Source organism: Muscardinus avellanarius (assembly GCF_963383645.1).
Source record: "Muscardinus avellanarius genome assembly, chromosome: 16".
NCBI lineage: Eukaryota > Metazoa > Chordata > Mammalia > Rodentia > Gliridae > Muscardinus > Muscardinus avellanarius.
The window spans coordinates 34167571-34180786 of NC_137802.1; the positions used below are offsets into that span (position 1 = coordinate 34167571).

The 13216-nt window shown below is 45.1% G+C and overlaps 1 protein-coding gene across 1 annotated transcript in view; it reads right to left on the bottom strand.

Annotated features, from left to right (window-relative positions):
- Window positions 1-10861, bottom strand: part of APPBP2 (amyloid beta precursor protein binding protein 2) — a gene marked incomplete at both ends in the record, with an annotated part of 77081 nt that extends 66220 nt beyond the window's left edge. The window contains one exon of the mRNA XM_080713481.1: window positions 10724-10861. Within this exon, the coding sequence (XP_080569607.1) occupies window positions 10724-10861 (138 nt within the window). The remainder of the gene's footprint in view (window positions 1-10723) is intronic.
- Window positions 10862-13216: the final 2355 nt, after the last annotated feature.

Below are 13216 nucleotides of genomic sequence, written 5' to 3' on the forward strand. Positions count from 1 at the left end.
ATTCCCACTGACATTGTAGGAGAGTTCTGTTTTTTTTTTTTTTGTTTCTGAGAGTCTGGGGATGGAACCCAGGGGCATTTGACCTCTGAGCTACACTCCCTGCCCTATTTTTTATTCTTTATTTTGAAACCAGGTCTAAGTTGCAGAGGGCCTCACTAAGTAGCTGAGGCTGTCCACAAACCTGGATCCTCCTGTCTCAGCCTCCCGAATGCTGGGATTACAAGCTTACGCCACCACACCTGGCTTTGTTTTGTGGTTTTGATGCTGGAAAATGAGCCCAGAGGCATTCTACCTCTGAGCTACATCCCCAACCTTATTCTGAAGCAGGGTCTTGCTAGGTTGATGAGTCTCTCACTACTGGCTGAGGCTGTCCTCGAACCTGTGATCCTGTGTCAGCCTTCCAAGTACTGGGATTATAAGCATGTGGTACCACACTCAGTTTGTATGAGTTTTAATTGTCCCATATCATTATCTTTTTCATGTAGTATTTATTTATTTATTTATTTGTAACTAAGGACTGAACCCAAGGGCATTCTACTTCTGAGCTACACTCCCAGCCCTATTTTTAATTTTTTATCGGGAGGGGGTGTTACTGGGGATGAACCCAGGAGCATTCTACCTCCGAGCTGCACCCCCAGCCCTATTTTTTATTTTATTTTATTTTTGTAGTACTGGGGGTCTCACAAAGTTTTAGAGAGCCTCAATAAGTAGCTGAGCCTGGCCATTAACCTGCGATCCTTCTGTCTCAACTTCTCAAGTACTGGGATTATAAGTGGGCGCCGTGCTGGGCTATTATTTAGTTTTTTGAAAAAGGGTCTCACTGAGTGGCCAAGGCTGGCCGGGAACCTGTGATCATCATGTCTCATCCTCCCAAATCCTGAGATTACAAGCATGTGCTACTACATCCGGCTTCATGTAGTCATTTTAATGGATGTATAATGAAATATCATTTCCTCCCTGCACACAAAATGAGGTCTGACTGGCCTCTGAATATTCTCCTTGTGTGTGTGTGTGTGTGTGTGTGTGTGTGTGTTACTGGGAATGGAACCCAGGGCTATTCTACATCCAAGCAACATTCCCAGCCCTACCTTTTATTCCTTATTTTGAAACAGCGTCTCATTGAGTTGCAAAGGGCTGAGGCTGTCAGCGAACCACGATCTTCCTGTCTCAGTCTCCCAAATACTGGGATTACAAGCATGCGCCACCATGCCCAGCTTTTCCTTTTGAATATTAAAGTTCTTTCATCATTAAAGCACACAAATGTACAAAATGTTATTTTTGCTATTAATTTTTAGTTCTTTAGATGCAAAATGGGTCCTCTGTCAGATATATGTACTACAAATTTCTTCTGCCATTCTATGATTTAGGTTTTCACTCTCTTAATGATATCTTTGGGGGGGGGGCCCACTGGGGATTGAACCTAGAGCATTCTACCTCCAAGCTACACCCCCAGTTCAGCCCAATTTTTTATTTCTTTATTTGGAAACAGGGTCTCACTAGGTTTCTGAGAGCCTTGCTACGCTGCCTAGATTGGCTTTGAACCCGTGATCCTCCTGACTTGGTCTCCTAAGTATGCGATTACACGCATGCACCACCACACCCAGCTGAACCCAGGGGCATTCTACTCTCAAGCTACAACCCCAGTTGTTGGTTTATTTATTTTATTTATTTACTTTTTTTGGTGGTACTGGAATTGGGACCCAAGAGCATTCTACTTCCAAGTGACACTCCCAGCCCTATATTTCATTCTTTATTCAAAAACAGGACTCACTGAGTTGCACAGGACCTCACCAAGTAGCTAAGGCTGTCCTTGAACCACGATCCTGTCTCAGCCTCCCAATTCTGGGATTAATAGTGTGCACCACCATGCTTGGCGCTGTTGTTGTTTTTTTAATCATTACTTTATTGTTTTGAAAGGGTCTTGCTAGGCCGCCAAAAGTCTCACTGACTTGCTGAAGTTATCCTTGAACCTGTGATCCTCCTTTCTCAGTCTCCCAAGTACCCAAGTACTAGGATTACATGGTGGGCACCACGATGCCTGGTTAATGTTATCTTTTGGTGAACAATTATTTTATTTTAATATAGCAAGTTTTAGCCTGGCATTGTGGCGCATGCTTGTAATCCCAGCATTTGGGAGGCTGAAAACAGAGGACCGTGGTTCATGGACAGCCTCAGCTACTTAGTGAGGCCGTGTGCAACTTAGTAAGACCCTGTTTCAAAATAAATAATAAATAGGGCTGGGAGTGTAACTCGGAGGTAGAATGCCCCTGGGTTCCATTCCTAGTACCATAAAAAAAAATTACCAATAAAAAATTTTTTAAATGATGTATGCACGTATGCCTCTACCATCTTGTACTCCATTAAGATATATGACTACAATAAACCAATAAAAAATTTAAAAATTTAATACAGCCAGTTTTAGCAGGGTATGGTGGAGCATACTTGTAATCCAAGTACTTGAGAGGCTGAGACAGGAGGATTGCAGGGTCGAGGCTACCCTTGGCAACTTAGTGAGGCCTTCCGCAGCTCAGTAAAACCCTGTTTCTAAATAAAAAGAACAAAATAGGGCTGGGAGTGTAGCTCGAAGGTCGAATGTCCCTGAGCTTCATTTGTAGTACCAAACATACAAAAAATATATATAGATATATATGTTATAGCCAATTTTAGATAGCGCATGCTTGTAATCCCAGTATTTGGAAGCTGACAGGAAAATTGCAGGTTGGAAGCCAGCATCAGCAACTTAATTAAGGGTCTCAACAACTTAGTGAGATCTTGTTTCCAAATAAAAAAATAGAGCAAGAGTTGTAGCAGAGAGGTAGAATGCCATATTCAATCCCCTGTACTACCAAAAGACAAAACATAGCCAGTTTTATAAGCTTTCTTTATACTTGGCAATTTATTTATTTTTCCCCATACTAGGGATGGAACCCAGGGGCATTTGACCTCCGAGCTACACCCCCAGCCCTATTTTTTATTCTTTATTTTGAAACAAGGTCTCACTGAGTCGCAAAGGGCCTCACTAGCTGAGGCTGGCTGCGAATATGGATCCTCCTGTCTCAGCCTCCCAAATGCTGAGATTAGAAGTGTGTACCACCACGCCCGGCTGCAATTTATTTTATTTTATTTTATTTTATTTTTTTGCAATACTGGGGATGGAACCCAAGGGCATTGTATCTCTGAGCTACACCCCCAGCCCTATTTTTTATTCTTTATTTTAAAACGGGGTCTCACTGAGTTGCAAAGGGCCTCCTCACTAAATAGCTAAGGCTGTCCTCACCACAATCCTCCCATCTCAGCCTCCCAAATGCTAGGATTACAAGTATGCACCACCACACCCAGCTTATATTTAGCAATTTAATCAATCTTTGCTGACACAATGGAAAACCTTTTTTTTTTTTTTTTTTTGCAGTACCGGGAATGGAACCCAGGGGCATTCTATCGCCAAGCTACACCCCTGGTCCTATTTTTTATTCTTTGAGACAGGTCTCACTGAGTTGCAAAAGGCCTCAATAAGTAGTAGCTGAGACTGTCCTTGAACCAAGATCCTCTGGTCTCAGCCTCCCAAAAGCTGAGATTACAAGCGTGAGTCACCCGCCCCCCCCAAAAAAACCTTTCTTAAAAATATTTTATTTAGATCAGCAATCCATTTGAAAATTTACTGTTGCACATATGGCTTTTTTGTTGTTGTTGTTGTTTGCAGTGAGGATGGACCCAGGGGCGTTCTACCTCTGAACTACACTCCCAGCCCTACTCTTCTTTTTATTTTTTTATTTTTTTATTTTTTTTGCAGGTGGGGGGATGAAACCCAGGGCCATTCGACCTCCAAGCTATACCACCTGCCATTTTTAATTCTTTTTTTTTTGGTGGGGGGATACTGGGGTTCCTGGAAGCCCTTCTACCTCCCAGACCTATTTTATACTTTTTTATTTGGAATCAGGGTCTCTTAAGCCAGCACGGCTGGCTTTGAACCTGCACGATCCTCCTGTCTCCACATACCAAGCGCGGGGATTACAAGCGTGCGCCAACACACCTGGTTTAATTCTTTATTTTGAAACAGGTTCTCATTAAGTTGTGGGGGGGCCTCACTAAGTAGCTGAGGCTGCCCACAAACCACAATCCTCCTGTCTCAGCCTCCGGGATTACAAGCATGTGCCACCATGCCTGGCTCCAGCCCTACATTTTATTCTTTTTTTTTTTTTTTTTTTTTTTTTTTTTTTTTTGGTGGTACTGGGGTTCCTGGAAGCCCTTCTACCTCCGGGCTACACTCCCAGACCTATTTTTGCATTTTTATTTGGAAACAGGGTCTCCTAAGCCAGCGCGCGGGGCTAGCTTCGAACCTACGCGATCCTCCTGTCTCTGCCTCCCAAGCGCGGGGATTACAAGCGTGCGCCACCACGCCCGGCTTATTCTTTATTTTGAAACAGGGTCTCACTGAGTTGCAGAGGACCTCACTAAGTAGCTAAGGCTGGCCGCGAACCGTGATCCTCCAGTCTCAGCCTCCCAAATGCTGAGATTACAAGTGTGCGCAACCACGTCTAGCTGAATATGGTGTTAAATAAGATTAAAAAAAAATCTGTTTTCCCTCATAAAGATACCAAACTGACACCATTTGATTAACTTCTTTCCCTCTGTACTGCTATGTCTCTTTTATTATAAAACAAGTGGCAGACTAGGTATCATTCTTTTTCTGGACTGTTTTGTTCCATTGATTTATTTCTCTTATCCATGTGCCAACATCATTGTGTGTGTGTGTGTAGTAATGGGGATGGAACCCAAGGACATTTTACCTTTAAACTACACCCCAGCCCTATTTTATTCTTTTATTTTGAAACAGGGTCTCACTAAGTTGAAGAGGGCCTCACTAAGTAGCTGAGGCCGTCTCCAAACCATGATCCTCGAGTCTCAGCCTCCTGAATGCTGGGATTACAAGCATGTGCCAGCATACCCAGCTAGCTTTGAAAATTTGATCCTTCTCTCAGCCCCAAAGTATAGGTATCTTCCAAAAGTGACCAGCAAAACATAGTATCTTACTACTGCTAGACAACTGGTGTTAGTATAAGTCCTACAGATTTTCTTCTACTTCTTAATTTCCTTTGCATTCTAAGTCAAGAGTGGTGGCACACAGTTGTAATGCCAGTACTTTGAAGGCTGAGACAGCAGGATCACTAGTTGATGAGTCTCACTACTTGCTGAGGCTGTTCTCAAACTAGTGATCCACATCTCAGCCTCCCAAGTACTAGGATTACAAGCGTGTGCCAACATACTTACTTGGCTTCTGTTGATTCCTTTACATACTTGGCTTCTGTTGATTCCTTTATATATATTTTAGTCAGCTTCCCTCCCCATATACCTCAATAGCCATTTCCAACTTCTGTTTATCCTTCCTACATTTAAAATAAAAAGCCGGGCGTGGTGGCGCACGCTTGTAATCCCCGCGCTTGGGAGGTTGAGACAGGAGGATCGCACAGGTTCGAAGCCAGCCTCAGCTACTTGGTGAGGCTCTCAGCAACTTAATGAGACCCTGTTTCCAAATAAAATAGAAAATAGGTCTGGGAGTATAGCCCGGAGGTAGAAAGCCTCTGGGTTCCACCCCCAGTACCATTAAAAAAAAAAAAAAAAAAAAAAGCTAGGCATGGTGGCGCATGCTTGTAATCCCAGCATTCTGGAGGCCGAGACCAGAGGATTGTGGTTCACAGACAGCCTCAGCTACTTAGTGAGACTCAGTCTCAAAACAAAGAATAAAAAATAGGGCAGGAAGTATAGCTTGGAGGTAGAACACCCCTGGGATCCCATTTTCAGATCCGAAAAAAAAAAAAAAAAAAAAAAAAAGGATAAAAAGCAAGGCATGACGATACAGGCCTGTAATCCTAGTGCTTGGGAGGCTGAGAAAGGAGGATGGCAGGTTCAAGGATTAGCAAGTAGTGAAACTCTCATCAACCTAGCAAGATCCTGTTTCAAAATAAAAATAAAATAGGGCTGGTGGTGTAGCTCAAAGATAGAATGACCTGGGGTTCTATTCTCATACCAAACATGCACACAAAAACTTCTACTCTTACCCCTACCCTCAGATGCTCTCACTTCATTTGTGATATTCATTCTTTGCAAATTATCTATATTGATACCTTGGCTCTTTAACTATTTCCTTCTGATCTCAGAGAAAGTATTCTTGCCCAAACTCATATTTAAGACTAATACCTTAATTTGTGAGCAAAGAGGAAAGATCAAATTAATTTGTGTGCAAGAGGAAAGATCAAAACAGGGCAGGACTCAAGCCGGGCATGGTGGCATACACATGTGATCCCAGTACTTGTGAGGCTGAGACAGGATGATCGGGTTTGCGGCCTGCCTCAGCTACTTAGTAAGGCCTTCTGCAACTTAGACCATGTTTCAAAATGAAGAATAAAAGAGAGAGCTGGGGTTGTAGCTCAGAGGTAGAATGCCCTGGGTTCTATCTCCAGCACCACAAAAGAGGGGGGATAAGGCTCATTAAATAATGTTTCAGCTCAGGGACTCTACTCCATAATCTATTTCCTGCATAAGTAGTATACTCAACTTTTCAGCACTTTGGTTTCTGCCATAGGACCAAAAATATATTCTAATGGCTTCCATTCTTGAAAGAAGAGGAGGAAAGGAAGGAAAGAAGGAAGGAAGGAAGGAAGGAAGGAAGGAAGGAAAGGAGGGAGGGGCAAGCAAGCTAGGCGCAGTGGTGCACACCTGCAATCTCAATAGTTCTTGGAAGAGTACGACAGTAAAATGCAGGTTCAAGGCCAGCCTCAGCAACTTGGCCCTCAGTAAATTTTTTTTTTTTTTTTTTTTTGCAGTACTAGGGATAGTTCTCAGAGGCATTTTACCTCTGAGCTACAACCCCGGCTCTCTTTTTATTTCTTTATTTTTGGGCGGGTGCTGGGAATTCAGCTCAGGGGTATTCTACCTCTGAGTTACATCCCCACCCCTATTTTTTATTCTATACTTTGAAGCAGGACCTCACTAAATTGCAGAAGGCCTCACTAAGTAGCTGAAGCTGGCCACGAACCTGTGATCCTCCTGTCTCAGCCTCCCAAGTACTGGGATTATCAATTTATGCCACCATGCCCAGTTTATTCTTTATTTTGAAACAAGGTCTTACTAGGTTGCAAAGGGCCTCACTAGATAGCTGAGGCTGGCCACCAATCCTGATCCTCCTGTCTCAGCCTCCCAAATGCTGGGATTACAAGCATGCACCATGCCCGACTAGCCTCAATAATTTTTTTTGTACTGAGGATGGAACCCAGGGGCATTCTACCTCCAAGCCACACCCCCGGCCCTATTGTTTTTTTATTCTTTATTTTGAGTTGCAAAGGGCCTCACTAAGTTGTAGCTGAAGCTGTCTGCGAACCGTGATCCTCCTGTCTCAGCCTCCCAAATGCTGGGATTACAAACTGTGCCACCTTGCCCAGTCTAAGCCCTCAGTAATTTAAAAGGATCCTGTTTCAAAATAAAAAATAAAACTAAGCATGGTGGCGCTTACCTGTAATCCCAGTATTTGGGAGGCTTTCAGGAGGATTGCAGGTTTGAGGACAGCCAATAAGCAGAGATCTTATCAATCTAGCAAGACACTGTTTCCAAATTAAAATAAAATAGGGCTGGGTGTGTAGTTTAGGGGTAGAATGCCCCTGGATTCAATCCCTAGTGCATAAATAAATAAATAAATAAACTAGGGATACAGTCCTGAGATATAATGCCCCTGGGTTTAACCCCCAGTACCACACACAAAAAAAAAAAAGAAAGAAAGAGAAATTCCTTCTTATATCTCTATTAAAAAATGGAGTATTTTTGTTTTTTTTTTTTCCACTACTGGGGATGGAACCCAGGGGCATTCTACCTCTGAGCTACACCCCTGGGTTCCATCCCAAGACCCACACACACACACACAAGAAATCTTAAACTGGGCATGGTGGCACATGCCTATAATCCCAGTATTTGGGAGTACTTGGGAGGCTGAGACAGAGGATCACAGGCTTGGGAACAGCCTCAGCAAGTAGTGAGACTGATCAGCCTCACTACTGAGACCCTGTTTCAAAATAGAGTCAGGAGTGGTGCAAGTTTGTAATCCCAGTACTTGGGAGGATGAGACAGGAGGATCCGGGTTTGCAACCAGCCTCAGCTACTTAGTGAGCTCCTCTGCAACTTAGTGAGACCCCGATTCAAAATAAAGAATAAAAAATCGGACTGGAGGTGTAGCTTAGAGGTAGAATGCCCCTGGGTTCCTTCCCCAGCACCAAAAAAAAAAAAAAGGAATCCTGAGATTGACTTTCACTGTCTATTTCTATATGAGCCAATAAAAAAATTAGTTCTATAGTAGCTTTCATTAAAATAAACTACTACCTCAGAAACAAACTGCGCAAAAACAACCAAAACAACATACGTACACAGGAACTAAATACTAAAGGTTTTTTTGTTTTTTGTTTTTGCCGGTCTGGGGATGGAACCCAGGGGCATTCGACCTCCAAGCTATACCCCCTGCCCTATTTTTTATTCTTTACTTTGAAACAGGGTCTCACTAAGTTGCAGAGGGCCTCACTAAGAAGCTGAGGCTGTCCGCGAAACTCCAGTCTCAGCCTCCCGAATCCTGGGATTACAAGCATGCGCCACCACGCCTGGCTAGAACTAAATACTAAGTTTTAGACGACTAAATTACCTTTCTCACTTATAAAACTACTTTAAAGCTGGGCGTGGTGGCGCACGCTTGTAATCCCAGCATTTGGGAGGCTGAGAAAGGAGGATCACAGTCTGCAGACAGCCTCTGCTACTTAGCGAGGCAGTTTGCAACTCACAGGGCTGACCCTCTTTCAAAATAAAGAATAAAAACTAGGGCTGGAGGTGTATGTAGCTCAAAGGCCCCTGGGTTCCACCCCAGATCCTCAAAAAAAAAAAAAAAAAAAGCATTTAACAAACTTCCAAGCACACAGCAAATGCCTTCCTTCACCTACACAGTGCCATATTCACAATAAGTATAAAACTATTTTTTTTTTGTAATACTGGGGATTGAACCCAAGGACCCTCAGCCCTATTTTTCATTCTTTATTTTGAAACAGGGTCTCACTAAATTGCAGAGGGCCTCACTAAGTAGCTGATATGCACTGATAATCTTCAAAGAAAAGCTTCAATTAGAAGTGAGTTACTAGAAGATAACTCAAGTATTTTGAGGGAATTCAAGTAGCAAAAGTACACTGATAAATGAAACGCCCAGTGATTTCCTCTGAAAAGTGAACCAAATTACCTATGATTTAATAAAATGGACAGAGTGCACACAAAGCTGCAGTTTCCGAGACTGAGAAAGACAAATCTGATTTGCCCTTGGTGAGTAATGTATCTTAAACACGCAAAATTTCCTCAAAACAAAAGGGAATCAATGGACCAAAAGGATTTGGGATGGAGGAAGAGTTTACTCTAAATTCAATAATTATATAACAGTAATAAGTATACCCAAATGAATCTTCTCCAAATACTTAGGGGGAAATATATTTTAACTTTAAAATGGGCACAAAGCAGCCTGGACTTAGCAGAACGTAGCATTGCCAGCTACTAATTGTGAAAAAATATCCCGTGGGTGGAGAGAGCAGACAGGACTCCCAATAAAACAACCACCTTAAAACACCATAAATATATAAGAACAAATACATCTGCTAAATATTTTGCACTGTTGCACCCAACTTTCAAATCAGTAAGAAGTACTTAAGGTTTAAAATATTAAACCCAACTCTACTTCTGGTTACATTTTGCAAGGATGGCTACTGGAGATGAGGAGTGATCCATGCTGATTCAAGAACAGAATAATAAGTCCAGTGTTCACCCTCAAATGTGAGAGGGGGAGGAAAAGGGAGGCTCCGAGTCCATAAAGTTCTCCTCCCTCTCAAAACACTGCAAAAATTATCCCGTCGAAGGACATTTACCCTTGAAACTCCTTGGAGGGTGACTTGAAGACTTTCTGTTCAGATCTTTGAGGGGGAGCGATTCAGGAATGCTGCAAGATCGCAACTTCCAAATACACGGACATAATTTAAATTTCCAAAGTATTTTTTCCCCTTTCAGGAAATTTCACCGTGTTCTTTGCAAACAGTCGAGCCACCCTCTCGTCTTAATAGAATGCTCGCTTCAACACCAAGTGTAAACAAACAAACAGACAAAAAAGAGCTTTAAAGAATATGCCCACAAAGCACAAAGACTATTTCCAACAACAACTAACTCCCTTTGGACTGGGGAGAGAAAGGAGAAACGGAGGAACACGAAGCAGAAAAGACACACACACACACACACACACACACACACACACACACTCTCTCTCTCTCTCTCTCTCTCTCTCTCTCTCACACTCTTGGGGAAAAGACAGCATCGAGGTGATAAAGTAGGAAGGGGGAGGAAGAGGAGCAAAGAAAAAAAAAAAAAAGGTCTAGCTGATGCTGACAATTGGAAGAGGGCGGAAAATCGCCTAAAGATCCCCAGGAGGGCTGGGCGGGACAGGGCAGTAGAGGAAGTCCACGCAGCAGGCCTACCCGAGGGGCCACTACGGAGAAAGGAAAGCGCAGAGGGGACCGGGCTCCTGCGGAAGGAGGGCCAGGCCCGGGCTCGGGCGGCGGCGGCGCGGAGCGTCCGCCCGCGGGGTGCGGGTCACCGCGGGGCTCGCAGACGTGGAAGGGGGTGCGGCGGGGGTGCGGCCGGGCGGCGGCGGCGAGCAGGCCCGTACCTTGTAGTACACGTCGAACTGGATGTTCTCGGGCAAGGAGCGGATGTCGCGGCGGGAGCGGATGTAGTTGTCCACGACCGCGGAGATGGCGGTGTTGTAGAGCGTCTCGGGGATCCACTCGAGCTCCACGGCCGCCATCTTCCTTCCCTCCGCCTCCGCCGCCTCCGCCCGCAGGCCCCCGCCTCCCTCCGTAGCGAACTCGCCGGCGGCCTCGGAGGACTCGGGGAGCGCGGCGGCGGCCGGGCGGGAACGCGGCACGAGGCGCGGCCGCCGGGCTCCTCCGGCGCGGACGAAGGCGGCGGCGGGCGCGGGCGCGGGCGGCGAGCGGACAGCGGCGGCGGCGGCCGGCCTCAGCCTCACATTCCGGGAGGGACGGGAGCCGGGCGCCGTCCCCGCGCCGCGCTCCGCAGGGGCGGGCCTGCGCGGCGGCGTCGTGACGTCACACGCGCGACGCCCCGGCGCAGGGATGCGGCAGCCCCGGCTCGGCAGCCCCGCGCGTGGGGGCGACGGCCCTGGGATCGCACCCGGAGATGTTCTGCCCCCCAGCTAAACCTCCGGCCTCGTTTTATTTTGGGGGGTGGGTAAACAAGATCTCACTAGATGTCTCAGGGTCTCCCTAGATTGCTGAGCCTGGCCTCGAGTCTGTCTGGGATCTCCTACCCAAGTACGGGGATCACAGCCCTGCGCCGCCGCCGCCACCAGGCCCGGCTGGTCACAGGGGTTTTGCCCTTCATTCTGAGTCACTGGCAAATCCTGCACCGCGAGTTCTTAGATGAGAACCCTTTTGAGCTTCAGGTGACAGTTAAGATCGTCTCTCCACTAAATTGCCCAATTGCCCATCATTGAAGATTGGGCATTCGAGAAACTCACTTTGATTCGAAATCCTTCCTTAGACTCCCGTCACTAACCCAGGTTAAGAACCTGCCATCTAGGTCTCCAAGGAGAGAAACTTACATTTCATTGTATAGCCATTCACAGTGTTGGAATTTTTTTTTAATTTTTACTGTTTCTTTTACCCAAAATAAAAAATATATATACAAAAAGAAGAAGAACTATTATAGGAGAATTAACATGGGAAGTAAGCCTGATTATGGCTGACACAGATATAATTGTAGAGGTAAGATTTTTCTCCATCAGTGGGGCTGGGGATTGAACCCAGAGAAGCGCTACCTCTGAGATACATGCCCAATGTTTATTTTTTTGTGTGAGCTGGGGATTGAAGTTAGGGTCATTCTATCTCTGAGCTACACCCCCAGCCCTATTTTTTATTTTTTATTTCAAAACAGGGTCTCAATAAGTTGCAGAGAGCCTCACTAATCAGCTGAGACTGGCTGCGAACTTGCAATCCTCTTGTCTCAGCCTCCCCAGTACTGGGATTACAAGAATGAGCCACCAGCCGGGCCCCAGTCCTTTTTAATTCTTATTTTGAAACAGAGTCTCACTAAATTGTAAAATGCTAGGTTCAAACCTGTGATCCTCCCGTCAATCAAGTCCTTCAGCACATTCTGCATTAGGAGTGCTTAATGCGGAGCTTTTCGAGCATCAAGTAAAAGTTAGAATCCTCTTCCTCAAAAAAGTATCCAGTTACCCATTCATTAAAGATTAAGCATTCAAAAAATTCTCTTTGGCCGGGCATGGTGGTTCACCCTTGTAATCCCCAAGTTTGGGAGGCTGAGACAGGAGGATCGCGCAGGTTCGAAGCTAGGCTTGCTGGCTTAAGAGACCCTGTTTCCGAATAAAATATAAAATAGGTCTGGGAGTGTAGCCCAGAGGTAGAAGGGTTTCCAGGAACCCCAGTACCACCACCAAAAAAAAAAAAAAGATATAAAATAGGGTTGGGGCATAGCTTGGCAGTAGAATGCCCCTGGGTTCAACCTCCAGCACCAATAAATAAATAAATAAATATGCAAAACAACAACAAAAAAAACTCCTGTTCTAGAAGAATTTGCTTGGAGGGTTAGTCTGATTACCGCTAACAAATAACTGCAGCAGTAAGAGGTGTGTGTGTTTGTGTGTGTGTGTGTGTGTGTGTGTGTGTGTGTGTGTTACCTGGGATCTATCAAAATTACAACGGGCTGTTCTCAAACCTGCAATACTTGGCTCAGCCTCTTAAGTACTTACTAGGGTTGTAGGCCTGCACCCCTATACTGGCTGGAAAGAAGAAGAAAAAAGGCATGGGCATTGTGGCCCACACCTGTATTCCAATACCTGAAAGGCTGAGACAGGAGGATTGCAGATTCGCAGACAACCTCCACTACTCAGTGAAGCCTCTGCAGTTTAGTGAGATCCTGTTTCAAAATAAAGAATAAGTTGAGTATAATGCCAGCATAATGGTACATGCTTGTAATCCCAGCATTCAGGAGGCTGAGACAGGAGGATCGCAGTTCGTGGACAGCCTCAGCTACTTAGTGAGGCCCTTTGCAACTCAGTGAGACCCTGTTACAAAAATAATGAAGCCGGGCGTGGTGGCGCACGCTTGTAATCCCAGCATTC